Genomic DNA, 23,955 nt, shown 5'->3' with positions numbered 1-23,955 from the left:
CAAGCAAAACCGAAGGCTCAGTGCACACCGCCTTGTGGATGAGACGAGTGTTAAAAGAATCTCGCGGTCGCGTAACGGTGAAACTTGCCGGCTTTGAACTCGGGCGTCGCTCCTCTGTATTGTATTGTTTTGTTCATAAGCATACACAGAAACAGCAACGTATAATTGATACATCAGTGATATGAAATACCAAATAATTATAACATCATGAATGAAGCATACTCTTGTACATCGCATATATATATAGTACCTATAGATGGACAGTGTAATGCTTTAAATTATTATAAAGAATTATCGGAAGATGGACAGCTCTTGTATAATTACCTTACGGAAGTGTACCGTGACTATCGGAAAACAAATGAGGTCACAACATTTTCTTAGCACAATATCAACCGGAGCTCAATAAAGAATATGTTACATACAATAACAAAACAAAACAGGCATACAATTTGTATACAGTGGTGTAGTCAGGGGATGGACAAAACAATATGTGTAAACCTGGAGATAAACAAGTACTCCTATGTTATCAATCAGAGTGAGAGAAAACACAATAACCTAAGGTTGGAATCTAGACCGTTCTAACCAACTTGATTGCAGATACTTTCCTAGATTACATGCACAGCTATTTTCTGTTACGGACAGATAGCAGACGAACAAGTTTATATGAAGATGGACGGCTCCAGTAATACTTTTTAATGAACTTTTTATGAATATCAACATGGAGTGGACAAATCAGAACAAAATGTAACTCGTCCTCTACCTGGGTTTGATTACAATAACGACATAACCTATTCGCCCTCGGAATATTACGATACCGACCTTCTTCTAAATATAACTGGTGCGATGAACGTCGTAATTTCGAAATAAGTTTACGATACGCATCTGGAATAGACTTTGTTAGATAAAATTGTAACGTAAAGCTATCTATCAGGAATTAATACAAATAACATTTGGATGATCTTTCAACAATTTCATTCCTTGTTTGAATAAAAACATCTGTCAAACGCTGCTTGAAACAATCTAAAAATACCCTTTCATTATCAACATATTGAATTAACCAGACATTATCAAAACCAGAAGACAATAATAATTTTTCTAACTTGACAACGCCAGTTACAGTTTCTGTGAATACATTCATCCATATCTTCATAAACTGACTTAAGAACACAATTGTCACATTTAATTAGTTTCAGCCAATATTTGATTATTCGACATTTCCTGATGATATGCAAAGGCAGACGTCCTAATTCCGAATATACAATAAAAGATGGCGTACTGTTTTTTACATTCAGAATTCTTCTTAAAAAACCACCATGCACTTTTTCTACTTTGTCCGCATCACTGAAACCCCATGTTTCGCAACCGTAATTTAGAATGGGGGAAACATAGACATACAAAAACAGTAAGTTTAGATTCTACATTGAGAAACAAATTGTTAAACGCATTATACAAATGACATACATTTACGACCTTGTACAGCAATAGTAACTTGAGTTTTTGTAAACTTGCCATTAAAGCTGAGCAGTACACCAATACAAGGTAATTAAATATATCAACAATTTCTATATTATTGTCAGTAAAGTAAAAAATAATCGCCAGCTCGTAATCTTCCGCCATTACGAAATACAACAATTTTTGTTTTCTCTATATTGACTGTAATTGCATTCCATATGTCCCTATATTGTTTTAAGGAGTCTAACATTTTCTGCAAGCCAGAGGCAGATTTTGAGAAAAGGACAGTATCATCTGCATACATAAGAAGAAACAGAGAAATATCTCTTAAGAATAAAGCGTCACAGGAAGTATTAATAAGTTCATTTTCAAAATCATTCACATACATGGAGTAAAGGAAGGGAGATAACCCCCCTCCCCTTGCATCAAGCCTCCGTGAGCACGAACTAAATTCAGACAATTCAGACTTCTATCTAACACAGGACTTTAAACCTTCATATAAAGATTTCAGAATATTTAATAATTTTCCTCTGATTCCATTATGAAAAAGTTTAAAAAATGATGTATTTCTATTCACACTATCGAAGGCCTTACGATAGTTACAAAACAGCAGTAAAGTTTACGATTATTAGAAAGCATTTTCTTAAGTATACCATCTAAAGCAAAAATAGCATCATTAGTTCCAAGACAAGGTTTAAATCCGAATTGGGCATCGGTGACGATGTTGTACTCCTTAGACCAATCTAGCAGTCTATTGTTTAAAATACTAGTAAATAATTTAGATAAACAACTTACCAATAACTTACGGGTTTGTATCATTGGCATCACCTTTTTGAACAAAGGGAAAATGAGACACCCATATCAAAAATAGCATAGGAGCAAATGTCTCCTTATGTTTGACAAAAAAATCAATTCCATGAGCTTTACCTAATTTAGCACTGTAAACATCAAAGGACAAGTATCAGCCTATAGTGATTGGTCAGGTTATTTACCCGACACCAATCAAAAAACTACGCGAGCCTTCAATTTTGTTATGACATATTCCAGGGGTGCAGAGAGCGGAAGTGAGCGTAACTCCTGGATATCGAGAATTAGATGCATTGAACACAGCATGCAAACTGTCTATCAATGAAGGTGACGGAGTACATGTCGTGCTAGACACTAAAACGCCACACATGAACATAAATAAGGGAGATGTATAATCTTTCTAAGGTGCTCTTTTGGTATATTGGTAATTATACATGTTAATTGAGACTGTATTTATAATTTCTATTTATAATTATGTCGATTTTTTCACAGCACTAGTACATTACATTGTCTACTGTATTCAGTATTATAAATTGCTCTTGACTCAAAGGTGTTTTTGTCTCCATGCAAACATTTTTAGAACATCAATTATCTTTTAGTGAACCATGCAGAATATTGGAGATTTGCTAAGCGACCAAAGTAAATCTGTTACACCCATTGCAATATTTGGGATCTTTATTTCTACTTCTAACTACCTTTTATATTTCCTAGCGCCTTGTACCAGCGGCAATACCCCATTTTTGGCTTGAGTGTTGAACGTTCACACAGGCAAGGAAGCGCAACATGTTTATTTGGATTCTGTCCCAAGGCCGGGACATACGACCAAAGTCCTTCAAAATGATAGTTGTTATTCCCTGCTTAACATTCAGCATTTAGGGTGATGACAACAGCTGTTTCACCCATTGTCAGTATAATGTGACCGGGCGTAAAGTGTGCTGGGGGCCTTAGCCATGGTATTTCAGTGAGATAGCACTATAAAGTCGGCATCGGATCCGCGCCATCACAAGAAGGCAATACACCAACATACCCTGCTTTCGGCACACACATACAGCCATACACGCATATACAAAACACATGGAGGCATGTCCTTAAATGACCTTAGCAGCTGTTAATAGGACGTTAAACAAAATAAAACCAAACCAAACCTCTCTGAATGGATCGTTACAATCTCAAAATTTGTTAGTAGGACTTAATGCGGATAGTATGAATATTCATACTGAGAGTGATTGAATTGGCTAGGATACTGCCCACTAACGTTAGGCAAGGGTTTATTTAATGCCAATCTCCCGTTTAATTGAGTTTCGTAGTAATTTTAGTTAATCGGCATCCGAGGGTTAAGTTGACTAAATAAATAGTCGCATTTTCTTTCTCAAACAATTACTTGTTGCCATTTGTCTAAGTACTTGAATATTGAAATTTCATATGTAGATTGAAACCATTGATGATTTTCCATATTTATTAAAGAACAAAATGGCTGTCAGTCGGCCATCATGGATTTGAAGTAAAAAAAATTAAAAAAATAATATATTTCTCTGAAAATGCTATCAGGATATTTCTCAAATTTCACAAATAACTTACTGTTGGGCCTTATTTTTGCATGTTTTTGGACTGATCGAAAAACAAGATGGCTTCTATCTTGGATTCCGACAGTTTGCTCTTATGCCTTTCCTGATAATTTCGTTTAGTACGTTTAATTTTGAAACTGATCATTATACAGTATACACAGGAACAAGATGTCTACCAGGTGGCCATCTTGAATTTACCCAGATAAGTTTTCTTATGACTATTGCCAGAAAAGGTTTTTCTCTTATTTCACATGAACTGATCATGATCTGTCGGTCAGAGAACAAGATTGCTCCCTGCTTTGACAACTGGATGTTTATTATCGTTGTTTTTTCTGGAAGTACTAAAAATAATCTTTCTCAAATTTCACATGCGGTTTTTGTCCTGGTTTCTTAGTTAAGACTAAGTTAAGTCAAAACAAGACGACTGCAATCTCAGATTACAATTCATATCTTTATAACAATTTCTTAGGATACTTCAAGTTTTAGAAGTGGACTTATCATACGATGATTGCCAGACGGCCATCTTGTACCATGGTCATAAAAGTTTGTTTATTGTAATTTCTCAGTTGCTGAAAAGAGTGTCCTTAATTGGTTTCTATCTGTTGTTGGTTGGTTGTACGGTATGTTAATTTTTTTTAAGACTGATCACAAGAAGAGTACTGCTGAGCAACCATCCACGATTTTGACATTCAAAGTTTGTTACCGCCATTTCTCTCACAACCCCTCTTTTCCCCCACTCCCATTCACTCGATAGACCTACAAGGAGTTAGTAAACGGGTTTTTTTGTTACCCACTGGGCGTTATTTCGTTGGCCAATCTTGTAATTATGACGTCACGTAACAATGCTTTGTGACATCATAAATCATGGTAATTGTTTCCGGATTAAAAACGGGAAATGTATTCCCATGAGAAACATGATTCTTCAGATATATCTGGATGTTGTGGGAGAGAAAGGTCCCCAAACCTGCGATGGTAGGTCATCATGTTCATCTACCTCTAGATAGTTCACTTTCAAATTGTAAAAGACACTTGGTAAACCTTGTCTTTGTACACTTCGAAAATTAACTAACGATCTAGGTAAACATGATAACCTACCATCAATCGTTAGGGAACTTCCAAGAACTGAAGTCTCCATAGCCCGAGTTTCCTCTGGCCCTGACACCAGACTTACGACATTTTGACAGATAGATGTCTGGTGTCAGGGCCAGAGGAAACTCGGGCTATGGAGACGTCAGTGTCCGCTTCGTATACACTCCACTTAAGGTAATAGGTTTGTGTCACCATTTCTCAGTAGGACTTCTTCAATTGTGTAGTTATATTGCTTTGAAGTAAAGAAAATTTTCTGCCACCAAAAAATAGGTTATTGGAATTTTAAGGATATTAAATGGAAATTTATGTAAAAAGGAGCGAATTTTGAAAAAAAATGTCAAAAAAAATGATACTGCCATAAATAAATATTGCATTAATGTATATCAATTTAATAAATGCTGAATTTGTGTAACATACTGTTCTGACAATAATAAACACACAATATTCATCAGTTTAAGATTAAACAATGGACAAAACTCTACTCATTAGAATATGCGGAAATTGTGATACCGACTCCCTACGTTGGATTTTCAACAAGGGATGTACTTCCTATTTCCTTTTATCAATACACTCATCGACCTGAAGTGGTGTGTATACGAAGCGAACACTTGGCTAGTGAAGATGTGGAGACATCAAAATTCAACTGGTTTTAACTTAAATGTTTGTGGAATAACCCAGAGGAACCTCGGGAAGATCCTTCAACTATTTTCTGAGGAATAATGATTAATAGAATCTTCCCCTACCTTGAGGGTGTGACAGAGAAATCTCCAACCCGAGGGGAGATGTTTTTTGGTTGTCTAACCTGAGGGTTAAGACAATCAAAGAAATCACCCCGAGGGTTGGAGATTTCTCGGTTACACCCTCAAGGTAGGGGAGGATTATTTTTCTCCCATCCAATTATTTCAGTCACAGCTCCATCGACAGTAGTCTGCCATGTTTGTAAACAAAACACATGTGGGGTATGCATATCGTCATTCACTTACACCAATTGACACTAATTGACACCAGGCCATCTCCCCCTAAGGGGCAACAAGCTGATCTTTCCCGACTAAAACGGGAGACACGACTGTGAAGGGTGGGAGAAACCAATTTCAATTGGTTTTATTGATGTTTAACATCCTGCTACAGCCCGTCATATGTAGGGGAAACTTGTTAACTCATTTCATTCAAACTTCCTTGTAAAACTGGACACAGACAACGGTTAAGAACACACAAGACATTGTGGTAGAATTCAAAATTGCTTTCGAAACTTGGCAATATAGTATAACTGTTCAGCATCTTCAGCATCTTATCCAAATTACTTTATCTTTTTTAATTGTTGATGACTATCAAAATAGTGCATAAGCCCTTATTTTTTATACATTATGTTCACATTAATTTGATTCATACGGTCTTGATCCTTTTTGAACATTTATGACATTTTGAAATTCATACTGTCTTGATCCTTTTTGAACATTTGACATTTTAAAATAATAACAAATTCCTTCTGTGGTTTTTTTCTTTATTTTTTTTCCCCTATTTACAAGATGACAATTACTGTGCAGGCTTTCCACGTCCGAATCCACCTCTCTGTAAACAAAACAAAAAGGTTTGCATTAGAGAATTGTACTTACATATAACATGATTACCATGAATAAACCTATTAAATCAAAGTTTGTCATTTAGAACTGTCATGTGGAGGGATAACATATTGTATAAACATAACTAGTCTTAGTATACATGGATATCACAAAATGACAAATTTTTAAACTTGTTTTACTGATTTTTCTTCTTCTTCAAAATAGGTCAAAAGTAGATTTTAACATCATAGTAGCTAGTTGAATTGATGAGAATACTTACGAATTGGAACTGTGTGTCGGCACCTGGTCCAACATCGGTCTTCTTGTCTCCGCTGGCTGTAAACATCAACATTTCAGTTTATAACGAATGATCATGTAACTTTCAAATGGGTTTATTTTACGAAATAAAAACCAGAATATTGGAGGAATTATGAAAAAAATACAATCAACCCTTTCTTAATCAACCCTATCTTTTTTTAACAATTTGACTTGAAATGATCACCTCATTGTCAGAAAGACAAACATATTTAGATTCAAGAAATGTTAAAATTTCAATTGAGAAACTAGACAATAGGATTGACTATTTTTTCTCTGCCAATGCTTTAGGACAAAAACACATAATTTACAGTAGATATTTCCAATCGAAGAGAAGTTCTGTGCAATACAATTGGTTTTAGCAAACAGCTTATTAGAACACCATAACTAAAGAGTTTGCATTTCAAGTTATCTTTCCTTTATCATTTGAAACTTACGTGCTGGTGCGCGTCTGTACTCGGACCTGTCGCTGGGTCCGGAGCCTCTTTGTGGTCCCTCTGGACCTAAAAGAAAATTTGAATGTAACAGTTAATATTACAGACTGGGACTTGGGACCCTAAACCAACCCTCTACACCAAGATCACAATATGACTGAGAGAGACGAATTTTAATCTATGTAACTAATGCACTGTAGTGCCTTTTATTCTAATTATCTAAATATTACTTATAAAACAAAAATATTTTCAAACCTACAATTTCGAGTTCCTTTGAGAACAACATTCCATCATATCATTGCACAATTATGATAACGATCATCAGGTTATGATGCAGGATTTTACTAGCATCAAATCCTTGATAAAACAATTAAATACCTAGTAACTTCGTCATTTGTTGTTGTTGACAAAACACTGATTTTCGGCGCATATTTTATTTCTATCTTCAACTAATATTATTAATAAAACGTGTATAAATGATACACACCCTTGGGCCTAGGCCGGGCGGTTTCTGGCCTTGTCTGTCTCTTGAGTGTGGCAGGGACAATCTCCGCTGGAAGGTGGAGGAAGTCCCTCAGGTACTGGATACCTTCATTGGTAAGGTACCAATAAAAGTGACGCCACGCAAACTGTTCCCTGACATATCCCTGGGACTTCAGAGACTAAAAACAGAAAGTTGAATACATCTTAGTTCATTTTGTACATCTTTTTAAGGTAGTGCAAAAACTGTTGCATGCATCAAAGATATGAAACTTATCTTATCTGGCAAATAAGTATGTTCACCCTTCTGAAGCAAAACCCTAGGGCAAAAGAAATTATATTAGGATCAGTCAAATGGGGATTAGGAAAATAATAAGTTTGTTTCAGCTATCACTAAAAAATAGGGTAGGTCATTGAATTTCCCATAATAGTTCTGGTGTCAATGTGGGTTTTTGTTCCAAATTTCATCCCAGACTCCATTTCTCAAAACCCCTTGATGCCTATACTTTTAATAGCACTCATTTGTTCCCTTAGTGGCATCATAATAAAGTTTTCCAGAGCTTGTGTTTGTTGTTAACGGAGTTAATTTCATTAGTTTAATTAAGATTATCATTATTACACATAACAATAAATTGTAGGACAAGATATATATGACATACCGTCAATGCCTTGATGACGTGAAGATTGGGGACATCAATCTCAGGATGTTTGGGCATTCCAAAATCCTTCTTTGCTACAAGGACGCCCTCCTTGAACAAATACTCAAAAATTTGCACACGGTTCTTCTTGGGCATCAACATCCTGCGATAAAAAAGAATTCAATCAATATTAACACCAACTTTACATGATTTGCTCATTAATTACAGGGATTTCTTATTCATGACCCTAGCTGCGATATCGTAGCTTTCTGACGAGAGATTTTTTTTTATATATTGCGTTGTCAGAGAAGGCCGGGTATTAATATTAGTACCAAGTTGACCCTCGACATATATCGGTTTTAGAAGTCAAATACAAGTTTCCCTGAATTTTGGAGAGTCAAAACAAATGTCAAATAGACCTGTCCTTAACCCCATATACACATATTCTTAAAGTGGAACTGGAGTGGGTCGATAATCTGCAACCAGGTAGCCCAACTTGTAGAGCATCCATAAAGAGTTTGGAGGTATTGTGTGGCACATGTGTATTGTTTGAATTTGATCAAATTAACTGGAAGAAATTTTGATTGGATGGCACACACTATTGATGTAGGTTTCTCCAAGGATAGAGTTCGGACGGTCCCGGGCTAAGCGAAATGTTCGGCTTTCAATGGTCTATTGCAAATGAAAGCCCTGAATTGGTTTTACTTTGTTTTGTTTAGTAGTTTTAGTATACAAACTAGAACATGGCTGATTTCACTGATGTATACCTTTAACGACTGTCTCATCGATAACCATGTCAAAATTAAAGCAAATAATAACAGGTCGGCCATGTGAACTATCGATACTCCTAATGTATGGAATTGTCACTGTTGCGTATCATATAATGTAGGCAATTGCGTCGATGCAGATATTGACAATAACCACAGACATGAGGACCGTCAAAATGCATATTAGTTACTGTGAAAAGTTGTCTCTTATAACGAAACAGCTACGTAAAATGGATATAAACACCACATTTGCAAAGGACTAAATGGGGGCTAGTTGAAAGTCTGATCCATTTTGACAACAATCCATAGTATTTTTAAGGAAAATCTTGATAGCTTTGGGCAAAGATGTTTCTTGCTATTATTTATTGGCAATAATTATGGCGGATTGGTGTCTTTTAGTGATGATATTAGCCGGATTTATATATGAATTACACTCACTTTGCCAATAGAATATGGCGTCAAACCGGAAAAGGAAGTGGATTTAGTAGTTCTCGAAAAGGCCGAGACCGGGGGGGAAAATGGCAGCTTACAGACGTGTTACTGAGATCTTGGTCTGTTTGCTGTGCTTTTTCAATCAAACCACGATATCTGGCAAAAGTTACACAAAGGACGAAATAAACAAATACAGGTAATTTTAAAGAAATAGCGTTTAAATTGTGCTTGCGGAAACATGATGTTCGTTTGCTCTCCACTGATTCCAAAAATTCGTCTGCTAACTGTGAAAAAGGCTAAGATTTTTTCTTATCTTTCGATATTTTTCTTGAGACATATTCACTAAATTACTTTATAATAATTCAATGACATCAAAGAAACTGACATACAATAGTGTTTGTATGAAGCATGATGTACATCTGTGATTATATTATGAAGCTAGCTGCTGCTCCTTTTGTGCTTTATTATGTTAGATTGTGTACTGAAGCAGAGACGTATATAACGTCTCTGACTGAAGTATGCTTTATATATATATATCTTAAATTTTGAGTTTGTGAAAACATTTTTATGATATGTTATCAGCCTGTGATATGTTTCAAAATTTATCTGTGATTATGTTGAATATATGACCTTTTATAAGAATATAACAAAATCCTGAATTACTGGTGTGCAGGTGGAGCATACCATGCTGGTAGGGGGCTCATCCCCAACCCTTGCAGCTGACCATGTACCACACTGTACTTTCCTTTCTTAAGTTCTTCTTTTATATCTTTCCTTCATCTCATAAGCAAATGTGATCAAATAATGAATGAAATTCAACATGTGATAAATGTAAAATGCCACTTTTACCGCATTAAATATTATTATTATTATTATTTATTTAAATTTAAATTTGTTTTATTGGATGCTTCCTCTCTTCATCTGTTAGACTTCCTCCGTCGATACCGACGATTACGGAAGTAGGGTCGTGGTGCTGTTGTGTGTTAATTATGTACAGTGATTATTTTTTATTTTTTTTGTTATTTGCTATAGGATAAAAACAGGTTAAAAGCATTGAGTGAGTGTTAGTTATGTTGTAGTTTTTGTATATGTTCTGCTAGTGTATTTGATTGAATTTTTGTTGTGGGAAGGAGGTTCCATTGTATTATGGTGTATGGAAAGAATGAGTGTCTGTATGTGTCTTTGGATGTGTAGATATGTCTGTAAATACGGTCATGTCCTTGACGTGTTCTGGTGTCTGCTGGGATGAGATTGTTAGTGTGTATTGCTACTTGTTGGTTTATTATTTTGTACAGAAGAATAATGCGTGTTCTTGTTCTGCGTGTGTGTAGTGTTGGCCAATTGTATCTCTAATTGTATCTTTTACAGCATGAACATATCTTGTTTAATTAATGAAACCTTGTTTTATGTATGTTTTATTTGTTATTTTGATTGTAAAAGCTCACTAAACGAGCTTGTGTTTATCTTTGTAATCATATCGACGTTAAATAAAATTTATTTGACTTGACTTGAGGCCCACAGGTGCTAGCCTCTAACGTTAGTGCAGGCAAATTCGCCACCATGTGACAAAAATGTCATATGGCGTTATAATGCATAAGATATGACGTAAAAAAACTGACACCATTGTGACAGTTAAAGCCTTCAAACATTTTAACATGAAGAATTGTAAGAAGAGAAAAGTTATGCTATTGTAACAGGAGAAGGAGAAATGCCAACAGCCGGACCGGGGTTAGAAACAGTTTTGAAATCACTTGTAACACGATAAATCTTAAAATTATTTTGTCTCTGCAACGGACATTTCATCAACTAAACTCATTAGTCTAAGGTCTGTTGGTTGTGATTTAGTGTAAATGCTACTACATACTAATTGAATATACCATACATGTATCTTAACACTAATTGCAGTTTTATGGTCGACTGTGCCATACATGCAAATAAATCCAATTTTCTACTAGTACACAGTGGTAGATGCAATGTACTGATGACCCAATGCTTGTTTACGGAAATGATGCTTGAAAGTTTTTGTTTATTCTTTTTCCTTTTTCGTGCAATGTGTATTTAGAAAACACTCGAGCAGTATCTTTCTAAAAGTATTGTTTGAATCTAACATTCAGCCATCTTACAACACTTGAATTGAATAGCATTTAGAAATTTTCTAGATTTATATCTGAAACAAAATTGTTGAAAGCTTCAGACCCGATACAATTTGGAAGTTCATGTTTGTTCAAGACGGAGTCACAATTGCGTTGCATGTAAATTGACCTCATCTCAAACGATCCCTGCTATCTTACCTAAACAGCATGCATTAATCAGTTTCACTATTACAACTAGGAAAAGCCATTTATTTCAATGTTATTCATTGTTATACCCAAACATTTGGAGCTGTTCATATTAGTATGACTTGTGTAACATCATAATACAAAATTTTAAATAAAAACACTTACATTACTTGCAAATTCGTGAAATGTTTGATGTTGTACATTTTAAGCTTGGTGTTTAATTCATTTGCAACATCTAAAGTGATATGAGAATGGATGAGACAAGGGAGAAACTGCCATTAATGAAAGAGTAGGTAGCTTTAGGAAAGAAAAGAGATGCCAAGAGTTTCAGATCAGGTTTGGGATGATCAGTATCCCAATTATTAGTAGAAGACAAAGGATACTCTCTGTTTCTGCAGGGGGGCCCCACATTACAGACCGATATAAAAAAGTCGATAAAACGTCAGAATAATTCGGACTACACATTAGCTGCCTTGTACGATAACATGCTGTGGGGTACAGCTGGTCTATTTCTTTACAAGAGCCTGCTGATGGTCACTTGTAAAGGTTCACCAACTAGTAAAATACATTTGTTTGTATTCCTGTAGCGGAAAAAAAAAGAATGAAAAAGTCTATTGACTTTAGCTATGACTTAAGCATAATGTCAACAAATCTGTCTTATTGCCATATAAACTATAGCCTAGATTTGTTTTTGTATAGGGTGTATAGCTATTTAGTCATGTATAGGCCTATATTATTTCAATTTATCTTTGCTAGAGAAAGAGTCCTGCAGATGTTCCATCATGCTTATGACGGCTATGTGAACTATGCCTATCCTTACGATGAACTCCGACCTTTGACCTGTGATGGATTTGACACATGGGGCAGGTGAGAGATACATTTGGTTTATTTTAAAAAAGGCATTGCACAGATTTTAAAAAATAATCCTATATTATTATACAACATTATTATGTGTAGGATATAATTCTTTTGAACTGCTGAAAATTACTTAATGAACTGAAATCAAGTGTGTTCAAATGTGCGTGTACATATATGAATTACAAGCCAATGCAGTTCACTGTAAGTACAGATCTCAAAAGTTCTGAACTTTATTGGACAGACTGTAATATTAAGGTGTCACGAGAGGGCAGTGTAACACACTTCCCTTTTACTGTTTATGAATATACCACTGAAACCTGGTTTTGTGCTCCACTAATATATGCAGAGTTATGGGCCTTTGTTCGCCATGTGTGACTTTTTCGGGACATATCTAATATTATAATTGTCATCTAAAAGTGTCAGATTTTGCATGCATGAGAATCTATTCAATGTCAGAGTGTTGCATACTGAAATTGAGTCTCGTGCCAAACTTTATAGAAATTATATAATAATATAATACCCCTTTGTTCATTTTTTTATAGAATTTTTTCTAGAGGTGTGGGACAATGTATTGCCTACATTGCATTGCTTTGTTGAGTACTTGAGTACTTGAGTAAGAAAAGCAGTTTAACTTTTTGCTATAGAATAATCTATGATTTTGAATTGAAAGATAAGTCAGGTTTCAGCAAGATTTTATTGAATACAGAAGTCCAATTAAAAAAAGACAAGCTCCAGCATTTTGGAAATCTTGAATTTAATCTGCAGTTACTCTTTGACGCTGATTGACGCTCTGGATACACTGGCGATCATGGGGAACTACTCGGAGTTCAGACGAGTAGCTCACCTCGTGTCACAGAAGATGGACTTTGACGTTGATATTAATGTCTCAGTGTTTGAAACAAATATCCGAAGTAAGTGAATATTACTGACTTATTTAAATACAAGTAGTCTTGATCACTGTTGATGTATTTTTATAATCTGTTCTTTATTCTAAAAATCCCAAGTAGCTGATACATGTAGCATGCCTTAAATGGACAATTAGAAACAATCATGGCAATGTCATCCCTTTTCTCCTTGTATTATAGAAAACTGATGTTTGCCCAGGTGATATCACACAAAGCTGGGATACATAGTGGTGTATGTTGTATGCAACGGTGCTTGGCCAAGTTTGTGTGGCCTGTATGTTACTGTACTTGAGTTTCTATCAGCCCAACTGATGTCGCACAGACCATAGTGATGTATACAAATATGTTACAGTACTTGAGGGGAGGGGGTGGGGCTCCTGTCGGCCAATCTGATGTCATACAGGGCTCCATAGTGATGTGTGTATGGTATGTTTCTGTACTTGGGGTCTCCTGTAAGCCCATTTGATATGACACAGGACAGTGCTACATAGTGATATGTACTTTTTTATTTTGCAGTACTGGGAGGTCTCCTGTCAGCCCATCTGTTGTCACACAAAGCGGGGCTTGGTGTAGAGCCAGGCTGGCCATGCTCTGGTCCACTTCTGTCCATGGCGGAGGATGTCGCTCGGAGGCTTCTCCCAGGTAGGGAACTAAACTTAATAGTCACAGATCTTATTCTACTGGTTAGTGATTGAGAATGTATGATCATTACTATACTCAATTATCCTGTTCCTTCATATTAGAATTCCTTCCAAACTGGTAATGTTAACAAGGGTAAGAGATTATATCATTCTTTCAAATTTAATCCACAATGATTTTTTTATGCTTTGAATTCTGCATTTACAAGGTATCACAATTTATATTGCGAAAACTTCATGTAAAAAAAGCATATACATGCACAAACATTGTATGGTGAAACTATTATTAAAAGACAAAATAATATAATATTTGTCTCTTTCTTCAATTTCTCCAAATAGGTTATCATTATCAATCTGTATGCATTTACATTTTTTCCTTTGAAAATGATTTTCAATTTGATATATTTTTTCAATGTATCCTAATTTTAATAAGATATATTGAAAGTAAACTGAAATAAAAAATAAAATTGTCCAATGCATTTTATAAAGGAAAATGAACAATACAGATTTAATTCAAGTATTCACTACAAGTATTTACACTGCAAATGATACCAACTATGTAGTAAACACTGGTTCATAATTCCTAGAACTGATATTAATCCAGACATAAAACAACAAATAAAAGATCATTTATACTTACATTTTATTTTTTGTCACATTGTTTTAGCATTTGACACGATGACAGGGATGCCGTATGGGACAGTCAACCTACGACATGGTGTACCCAAGGGGGAAACCCCCGTCACTTGTACAGCAGGGGTGGGCACCTTCATCGTGGAGTTTGGAACCCTCAGTAGGCTTACGGGGGACCCTGTGTTTGAGAAAGTTGCAGTGAGGGCTCTCAGAGCACTGTGGAACTACAGGTCACAACTTGGCATGGTAAATACCAGAAAAGATCAATTGAAATAAAAAAAGAAAGTTGATTGTCTCCATGAAAAATCTTGTAGCAACTCCCATTTTAAAATAAATCATTACAGTACTATGATTGCCCAAATTCAAAGAAATGTGATAATCACTTGTATACATTGTATTAATGTATTCAGTCCTGAACTTATGTCAGACTGGTAAGAATGTACAATTCTACTTGTTGAACATCTGGGTAAAATTTATGTCACGTCTTAAGGAAATTTTCAAAATATTGATTGGGCTTATAGAATTTTTTCAAAATCTGCACAGGGCAAGGATGAAATTGAACACCTCTGGACTAGGTTAGTCATATGTAGGCATTTATTAATAAACGTGGTATGTACTACCACAGGTATTGTGAAACTGTGGTAGAATTTCAAAATACACCATGAGGTTCTAAATACCAAATCACTACAGTACTTCTCAGTAAAAGTTAAAGTGTTCAGCTAAATGTTCAACAAGGTTTTCCCTCTGTAGGTTGGTAACCATGTGGATGTAAACACAGGGAAGTGGACGGCACTGGACTCTGGTATCGGGGGAGGCATAGACTCTTACTTCGAGTACCTGGTCAAGGGAGGGATCATGTTTGAGATTCCAGAACTCCTGCAGATGTTTCATGGTCAGCAAAGAAAAAACATTTGCCTCTTCATTATTTCTTTTTGCAATCTCTTGAGGCAACATTTACTGAATCACCTCTGCAGTCATCATCAGTGTATCAGGTCACGCATTTGATATTTACAGTTCTCAGTCTCAGTATTTATTGTTTCTTCCTTATTTTTCATCTGCAAAATGTAGTTTAATTAGATCATTAAACTGAACATATGTAATATGCAAGTTAGAAAGGTGTTTATGTAAAAATTTGTAATCAGAAAAGAGGATGATTTCTGGAATTTAAATTATATAGATATTCAATTAATTTTAATGGAATTGCGGAGTCAAGGTGTACAGTAATATGGCAATTTATAATACATACTCGTATTTAAGGTTGCCAGTGTAGAAACAGATGCAAAAAGGATGAAAAATATTAATTATTGAATTAGCAGCACCAGTAAAGCAAAAATAACTCTGATAAGTTTTAAAATGTCAGACGGTAAATTTTTGACTGAATGGGCAAAAACTATCACAATTTACAGTTATTCCTGGATAAACTTTATGATTTTATTTCCAGAATACGAAAAGCCAATCAATAACTTCATGAAAAGAGATGACTGGTATCTATGGGCCCACATGAACAAAGGGGGGATAACTCTGCCAATGTTCACCTCTTTAGATGCATACTGGCCAGGAATACAGGTAAGACCATAAAAATGCATTTATTGTCTCAAATGTATGAAAAGAGTATTTGATAACTTGTTATGCTATGCAAATTTCATGCCTTAACCACTGAGCTATATATTTTAAACACCATCTTATATAAGCATACTAAATAGCTGTAAATAGGAAACTTAACCATATAAATCAAACCAAAAGTGTGAATGTCATTATTTCTGAGAGAGTTGTCTCCCATGTTACACTCAATGTACACTTATTTGATTAATGGAACAAATATTTGTACTTACACCATCATGTACAAAGTAGTATACTGACTGGTCAGTTACCAAAAGAAGAAATAAAAAAAAGATGAACCTGAACCTGGCTTTAGTCCATTATAAAAATAAATGACTGACCACTAGCTGCGGTGGCTGAGTGGTTAAAACGTCTAACTGTCTACTATCACTAGCCTTCCACCACTGGGTTGCTGGTTTGAGACCTACATGGGGCCTTGGCCAGGTAATTGTCTCAGGTCGGTGGTTTTCTGGGGATACTCTGGCTTTCCTCCAACACCAAAACCTAGCTCGTCCATACAGTACAGGACCATAGCTGTTATGGATCCACAAACCACTGCAAAAACAAAGAAACTATGCACTTGAAACTTATTTTTCGGGCATGAATATAACTTTTATAAATCATATTTGAACAGAAAAGTATACCTTGCAGAACTTTAATGAAAACATACCGTGTAGCTTTAAATCAACAAACGTGTTCTTAGTTAAGGGGAGGTTACTGTATATATGGGGAAAGGCAGGGCAGTGGGACACGGATCCTTAATAGAACTAAAGCACAAACAAGCAAACAAACCATATATGTGTGACTGACCAATTCGTTAACTGCCATATGGCCATCAGCCTATGTAATGCTAGTTTCATATAGACAGTAACACAGACATGAACAATTTATAAATGATAAATATTTCCTTCGCTTTAGAGCATGCTGGGGAACATTGATGGGGCCATGAAGACTATGCATAACTTCCACCAAGTCTGGAAGCAGTATGGCTTCACACCCGAATACTACAATATCCCGAAAAATGAGGTTCATAATGGAAGAGAAGGCTACCCTCTTAGGCCAGGTATACCACTCAACATTTATATATACTGTATACAGAGAAGTTTCGCTGCAGTTCAGTTTTCGAGTTTATGGGAGAAGGGCCAAAATTTCACTGGGCCAAAATTTCCCGGGATACAATAATCCTTTTGATGTGTCAAATGATACAAATTTCTTAAAATGGGGAGAAAATGAGTGAAAACATAAACAAATATCTATTTTTATTATTTAAAAACAATAAAAATGTCTTATATTGAGACAAAATTAAGAAAAACCAATTATTAAAAATAAAGTACAGTAAAACCTCATTATAATACAATAATTTTTCCAGAGAAATATTTGCATTATAAAAGTGTTTGGCAATAGACTGCCTCCCATATTATTGTGATTCTTCTGTCTTAAATTATTATTTAAAATGAAAACAGGAAAGGGTTGAGGATACAGTTCCTTTGCTTAAACATAATTAGGGCCCCGTATCGGAGATATGGGTGCCCTATAGTAATCACTCTGTCTGTCTGTCTGTCCGTCTGTCTGTCTGTCTGTCCGTCCACAAATTTTGTTCCTGGCTGATTACTTTGGTATTTATTGACCGATGTACATGAAACCTGGTCAAGATGTTTAGTTCATAAAAGTACACATTGAGGTAAAAAGTCAAGGTCAAGGGTCAAGGTCATTAGGTTCAAAGGTCAAGGTCAAATTTTGTAGCTTTTCACTGGTGAACATTTCGCTATGACATTATGGACCAAAGTTGTTCGAAATTAAACAAAGAGACACACTGAGGTAAAAAGTCATTCAAAGGTCAAGGTCATTGGGTTCAAAGATCAAGGTCAAATTTTACATCTTTTCACTGATGAACATTTTGTTATGACATTATGAAGCAAAGTTGATCAGAATTAAACAAGGAGTCAACTGACTAAAGGTCAACGTCATTGGGTCAGGGGTCAAGGTCAAATTATGCACCTTTTCACTGATGAACATTTTGCTATGACATGATGAAGCAAAGTTGATCAGAATTAAATCTGATCAACAAGGGGTCAACTGACAAAAGGTCAAGGTCATTGGGTCAAAGGTCAAGGTTAAATTTTGTATCTTTTCACTGGTGAACATTTCGCTATGACACTTTGAAGCAATGTAGCTCAGATTAAATAAGAAGTCAATTGACCAAAGGTCAAGGTCACTGGGTCAAAGTTGAAGGTTACATTTTGTATCTTTTCCTTGATGAACATTATGACATTATGAAGCAATGTTGTTCAGAACTTAACACAGAGTCAACCGACCTTAGGTCCAGGTTACGGGTTTCAAAGGGTCAAGGTCAAGTTTTGTATTTTCACTGATGAACATTTTGTTATGATATTAAGGAGCAAAGTTGGTCAGAATTAAAGAATAAGTCAACTGACCAAAGATCAGGGTCACTGGGTTAATGGTCAAGGTCATTTGGGTCCAAAGGTCAAAGACAAAGTGGATCTCTGACTTTGACCCTGGCTCTTGATGGAGGAGGTATATAAGGTTAAATAAAACAAATCAAAGCTAACAAATGAGTATTGCACCGGTTTTTACATTTCTGTTAGCCCAGCAAATATGGAGGTGGAAGGAAATCAAGACTCACATCATAGTACATATAAAATGTATATTTTGCTTCCTTGCGATTCTTTTTTAAGTCCACATATCAAACGTCAAGCTCAGCTATATGGGCAGATTGCTTCTTGATGATTATGGGGGATATATTGCCACAAGACGGGGCCCTTACTGACCAGTCAGTGTTCTAGTTATGTTCAATCTTCAAATGAAAACCTTTCTTGAAACTGCTTCAACAAATATAATCATCAAGTTCATTTTTTGGTACTTTAAGTAACTCTGAAAAGTATAGAATTTATTATTGAGCTATTTAAAATTATTTAATAATTACAATATCATATCTAAAGCATTATATATATGTGTTAGGGACAAATCAGAAGATCATTTGAAAAGATATATACTGTACATGTATATCTCTGTGATGCTCAATACACTGTATTTTTGGGGTTGCCGTTGCCGTGTAGTTAAGGTGTCTGACCATCTAAGATCACTAGCCCCTCTACTACTGGGTGGTCGGGTGATGCAGTGGATAGCGCACTTGCCTTTCCCAGGGTGGCCGGGGTTCGATTCCCCGATCGGAGGTGAAGAGGTATGGGGTCACCTGCCCGACCACGTGGGTTTTTTCTGGGTACTCTTGTTTCCTCCCACAAGAAGACCCCCNCCCCCCCGCGCAATAACATCCGGGCCAACAAGAGTGATTAATATAAGTTGAAATAACTTGTTTCATAATAAAGTTTATATTAATATTTACCACTGGGTCGCAGATTCAAGGCCTACATTTGGCAGTCGCCATGTACTGACCTGAATTTGGTGTTTTTTCTGAGCACTCGGGTTTTAATCCATCATCAAAACCTGGTATGTCTTAAAATGACCATAGCTGTTAAAAGGACATAAACCACAAACAAACTGAACAAAACACTGTATTTTTCAGAGTTGATAGAGAGTGCTATGTACCTGTATAGAGCCACCAAAGATCCTTACCTGCTGGAAATTGGAATAGATATACTGGAATCAATAGAACACAGCACCAAGACCAAGTGTGGTTACGCCACGGTGAGTAGTCTGTGAGTCTAAATATAGAACACAGCACCAAGACCTAGTGTGGTTACCCAACGGTAAGTAGTCTGTGAGTCTAAATATAGAACACAGCACCAAGACCAAGTGTGGTTACGCCACGGTGAGTAGGCTGTGAGTCTATAGAACACATCACCAAGACCATGTGTGGTTACGCCACGGTAAGTAGTCTGTGAGTCTAAATATAAAACACAGCACCAAGACCAAGTGTGGTTACGCCACGGTAAGTAGTCTGTGAGTCTAAATATAGAACACAGCACCAAGACCAAGTGTGGTTATGCCACGGTAAGTAGTCTGTGAGTCTATAGAACACAGCACCAAGACCAAGTGTGGTTACGCCACGGTAAGTAGTCTGAGTCTTTAGGACACATGTACATCACCAAGACAAAGTGTGGTTACGCCACGGTAAGTAGTCTGTGAGTCTATAAAACACAGCACCAAGACTAAGTGTGGTTACGCCACGGTAAGTAGTCTGTGAGTCTATAGAACACAGCCACAAGACCAAGTGTGGTTACGCCACAGTAAGTAGTCTGTGAGTCTATAAAACACAGCACCAAGACCAAGTGTGGTTACGCCACGGTATATAGTTTGTAAGTGTTTAAAAACAAGACAGAAAACAAAGTGCATTTACGCCATGGTAGGCAGCCTGTTATAGGAATCTATATGTCCATGGCACAAAGATGAGTGAAACAAAATAAAAATGGACAAGTACCGAATGTAGTTATGCCTTTGTCTGTAGTGTACATCAATGAATACATTTCAAGTCCAACAACCAACAAAAGGTTAGTGTAGCTGAAGGATTCCCTTTTTGCTATTATTCTTAGGCAAACATTCATGAATAAGAAATCATGATTTCATGCTTTCAAATATTTTTGGGCTCATTGCAATTACTGTTTGTTCCATTTAAAAGGCAGATGTATGTGTTCAAGAGAATTATTTGTTTATCTTTATATTTCAGGTGAAAAATGTAGCAACACATGAACTTGAAAACAGAATGGAGAGTTTTTTCCTGGCAGAAACAACAAAATATCTCTACCTGCTTTTTGACACAGAAAATTTCATCCACAGCAATGGTAGTTCAGGCACTGTCATTCAGACCCCTAATGGGGAGTGTGTGATTGATGCTGGTGGGTACTTCTTCAACACGGAGGCTCACCCTATAGACGTCGCCAGTGTATACTGCTGTAGCGCTCAGAAAAAGGAAGATGACAAAGTCATACAAGGCATGCATGACCAACTTGACCTATTGTCAATGTTTGGCATCGTGGAGCCATCCGACACTGTCAGAGGTACGAAGTGGAAAAAACTTCGCAAAGATATAGAACAACAGCAACAACAGGAAGCTATTCTCCAAAAACTGGAGCAGAGCAAGCTAGCGTCTCTTAAACGGGAAATTGTGGAAATTAAAGCAGAGACTAAAGAAACAGTTAAAGTCATCATAGGTGATAAACAATCTGAAGGAGAAGAAAATAATCAAGATGTTAAAAAAGTCAAAATTAATATTTCAAAACCTGCAGACTTAGGACAGATGAATGGCGAAAATCAAAATTTAACAGCAGCACTAGATTCTTTGACTGATATACTACAAGATAAAGATAGTGACGATAAAAAAGATCAGGATAAAGAAAGTGAAGACTCTCAAAGTACTGAATCTGAAAAGGAGAAGAATCTCACTCCCACAGACTCTGACTCTAACAGTGTGGACAAGGATAAATTAGAATCAGTAGATAATATTGATAAAACAGATGCAGCTTCCCAACCTACAGAACCTGAAAAGCAGAAATTCAGTGACACTTCTCAACCAAAGGCCCCTACAAAGTCATTTGCAGATCATGTGAAAGAAAAGTCTGCAAAAACAAGTTCTTTGAACTCCGCAACAGCCAATTTAGATAAATTATTTACTTTTATTTTAAATAAATTCAGTAATAAAGAGCCTGCAGAAAAGGTGCCCAATATATATACACTGTACAAACTTATGCAGTACTACCCCCTCGGGTACAAAACTAACCCGACCATGATGGTTTGTCCAGCTCAACCCTTCCACATGAGGATGTCTGTTATGGGAGAAATGTTTAATGATGTAGGGAATTAAAATTGTGAAATCCGAATTTTATGTTCTCTTTATTAGGGCCCCGCATCAAAGATGTGAGTGTCCTATGGTAAACACTATGTCCATCTGTCTCATAAGTGTCAACCTCTGAAACCTCCATTGAGGGAGATCTCCCTCATTCCACATTTCCAATGAGGGAGAAAGTGCCTGAAATGTAACTGAACTGCTTTACTCAATTTATCTTTCCCTTTTTTATGTATCAAAATAACTCAAAAATACATTCATTTCATTCAGACATGCTTGTTATGATCATTACACACACCCTACAGTAACTAGGAGATCATATGACCACAGAACATAGATTTTGAGTTTGTTTGAGTTTGAACTTGAATGAGGAAGTTTCGAGGGAGATTGGTAAATTTTGGTCAAAATGAGGGAGTCTCCCTCCTAATGAGGAAAGGTTGACAGCTATACTGTCTAGATAGCCACACTTTCGTTTCCAGATATTATCTCAGAATCCAAAAGACAAATCTTTAAATTTGACGTGGTGATGTACTGTGATCTGTAGATGTACAATAGGAGTTTGAAAAGTTTTTAATACCAAGGTCAAGGTCACTATTACTAAAAATTGACCTTGGTGGGTATGGTCCTTATCTCAAATCCAAAAGACCAATCCTTTTCAAATTTGTCGTGGTGATAAACTGTGATACATTGTATGTAGATGTCTAATGGGGGATTCAAAAATGTATGGTCAAGGTCAATTACTTAAATTAGACCATGTTAAGTTGCGGTGAAAGAGTCCCCGGTTTTCAGTATCTTATTCTATGGAAATTGTTTCTGTTGCACCATTTTTGTCCAGCTTAATGGAAATTGTGGTTGAAAAAATATTGATAGAAAATTTTAGTTAATTTTCTTTCACAGTGCAAAGATTTATTTCAATGATATTACAATGGGCTTAAACAAAATTTGTTGAAGAAAAAAGAAAAAATATCATGAAATACAGAAGAAAATGCATGTGACCTTTAATTTGGCAGAAACGTTTGTATGTCCTCTTTGTGGGCACAGCCTCTGTTTATGCCTAGCTATTATTTTTACTTCTAATGGCTATGCAGTATGGTTTTATAAACCTTTTATGAGTCGTGCTAAAACCTCAATAACTCCACCTGAATTCGTATTTAAGTCTAATTCAGTTCCCTTACAGCGTGCCGTGTTGCTGTTATAAAGACTTGGTACTGGCTAGAGGGATAGGTTGACAACCTACTGTTGGAGTGGGAGAAGGCAATAAGTTGTAATTACTTGTGGCTTATCCCTTGTTCAATTTTAATTGGCAACAAAATATCTATAAAAGTAAAGTAGGTAAGAGTTACTCAATATTGAATAGGATTTTTTTGCAGCTTAAATTGATAATCTGTGATCTAATATCTATTTACAATATGTTCATTGTGTGTTGTCTATGTATGTCATTTGTAATTGCTCACCTGACTGAAGGACAAGTGACCTTATGCCATGGCGCAGCGTCCATCGTCTGTCGTCCGACTGTCCGTAAACTTTTCCTTTAAAACGCTACTTGTCCTGAACGGCCGTGTAGATTTTCGACTAAATTTGGTCTGGAGCATCCTTAAGCCATGGGGATTCAATGTTGTATTAGCAGGTGGGGGCAGAGGGGTGAGCCGCTAGAGGCCCGAAAGGGGAAACTGGGGTAAGAACCTTTGAAATCCTTCTTCTTCAATAGGGATTGAGGTATTTCATCCCAATTTTGTCTCGAGCA

The 23,955-nt window shown here is 36.2% G+C and overlaps 2 protein-coding genes across 2 annotated transcripts; one reads left to right on the top strand and one right to left on the bottom strand.

The window, feature by feature from the left end:
- Window positions 1-6,417: 6,417 nt before the first annotated feature.
- On the bottom strand, window positions 6,418-9,631 carry LOC110448444 (40S ribosomal protein S10-like). The gene is made up of 6 exons (XM_021494691.1): window positions 9,545-9,631; window positions 8,361-8,502; window positions 7,709-7,883; window positions 7,225-7,290; window positions 6,753-6,808; window positions 6,418-6,482 (listed from the first exon to the last, which is right to left on the bottom strand). The coding sequence occupies exons 2-6, from the start codon at window positions 8,499-8,501 to the stop codon at window positions 6,447-6,449; spliced, it is 474 nt and encodes a 157-aa protein (XP_021350366.1). The 5' UTR covers window position 8,502; window positions 9,545-9,631; the 3' UTR covers window positions 6,418-6,446.
- LOC110448442 (ER degradation-enhancing alpha-mannosidase-like protein 2) lies at window positions 9,586-22,245 on the top strand. The gene is made up of 10 exons (XM_021494690.1): window positions 9,586-9,734; window positions 12,574-12,684; window positions 13,441-13,586; window positions 14,097-14,222; window positions 14,886-15,097; window positions 15,602-15,743; window positions 16,293-16,417; window positions 17,369-17,513; window positions 19,995-20,116; window positions 21,096-22,245. Exons 1-10 carry the CDS (start codon window positions 9,625-9,627, stop codon window positions 22,227-22,229), a joined length of 2,373 nt encoding a protein of 790 aa, XP_021350365.1. The 5' UTR covers window positions 9,586-9,624; the 3' UTR covers window positions 22,230-22,245.
- Window positions 22,246-23,955: the final 1,710 nt, after the last annotated feature.

The sequence above is a fragment of the Mizuhopecten yessoensis genome, unplaced genomic scaffold (genome assembly GCF_002113885.1).
Source record: "Mizuhopecten yessoensis strain PY_sf001 unplaced genomic scaffold, ASM211388v2 scaffold4033, whole genome shotgun sequence".
Taxonomy (NCBI): Eukaryota; Metazoa; Mollusca; class Bivalvia; order Pectinida; family Pectinidae; genus Mizuhopecten; species Mizuhopecten yessoensis.
Note: the sequence above shows the minus strand (reverse complement) of the source record. Positions and strands in the feature narration are given on the sequence as shown.

Coding starts and splice junctions, on each gene's coding strand:
- LOC110448444 (XM_021494691.1), bottom strand. CDS start 8,501: ATGTTGATGCCCAAGAAGAACCGTGTGCAAATTTTTGAGTATTTGTTC. Junction 7,884..8,360: donor ACGTCATCAAGGCATTGACG/GTATGTCATATA, acceptor TTCTGTTTTTAG/TCTCTGAAGTCCCAGGGATA. Junction 6,809..7,224: donor GTACAGACGCGCACCAGCAC/GTAAGTTTCAAA, acceptor TGATGTTTACAG/CCAGCGGAGACAAGAAGACC.
- LOC110448442 (XM_021494690.1), top strand. CDS start 9,625: ATGGCAGCTTACAGACGTGTTACTGAGATCTTGGTCTGTTTGCTGTGC. Junction 12,685..13,440: donor GGATTTGACACATGGGGCAG/GTGAGAGATACA, acceptor TTTAATCTGCAG/TTACTCTTTGACGCTGATTG. Junction 14,223..14,885: donor CGCTCGGAGGCTTCTCCCAG/GTAGGGAACTAA, acceptor ACATTGTTTTAG/CATTTGACACGATGACAGGG.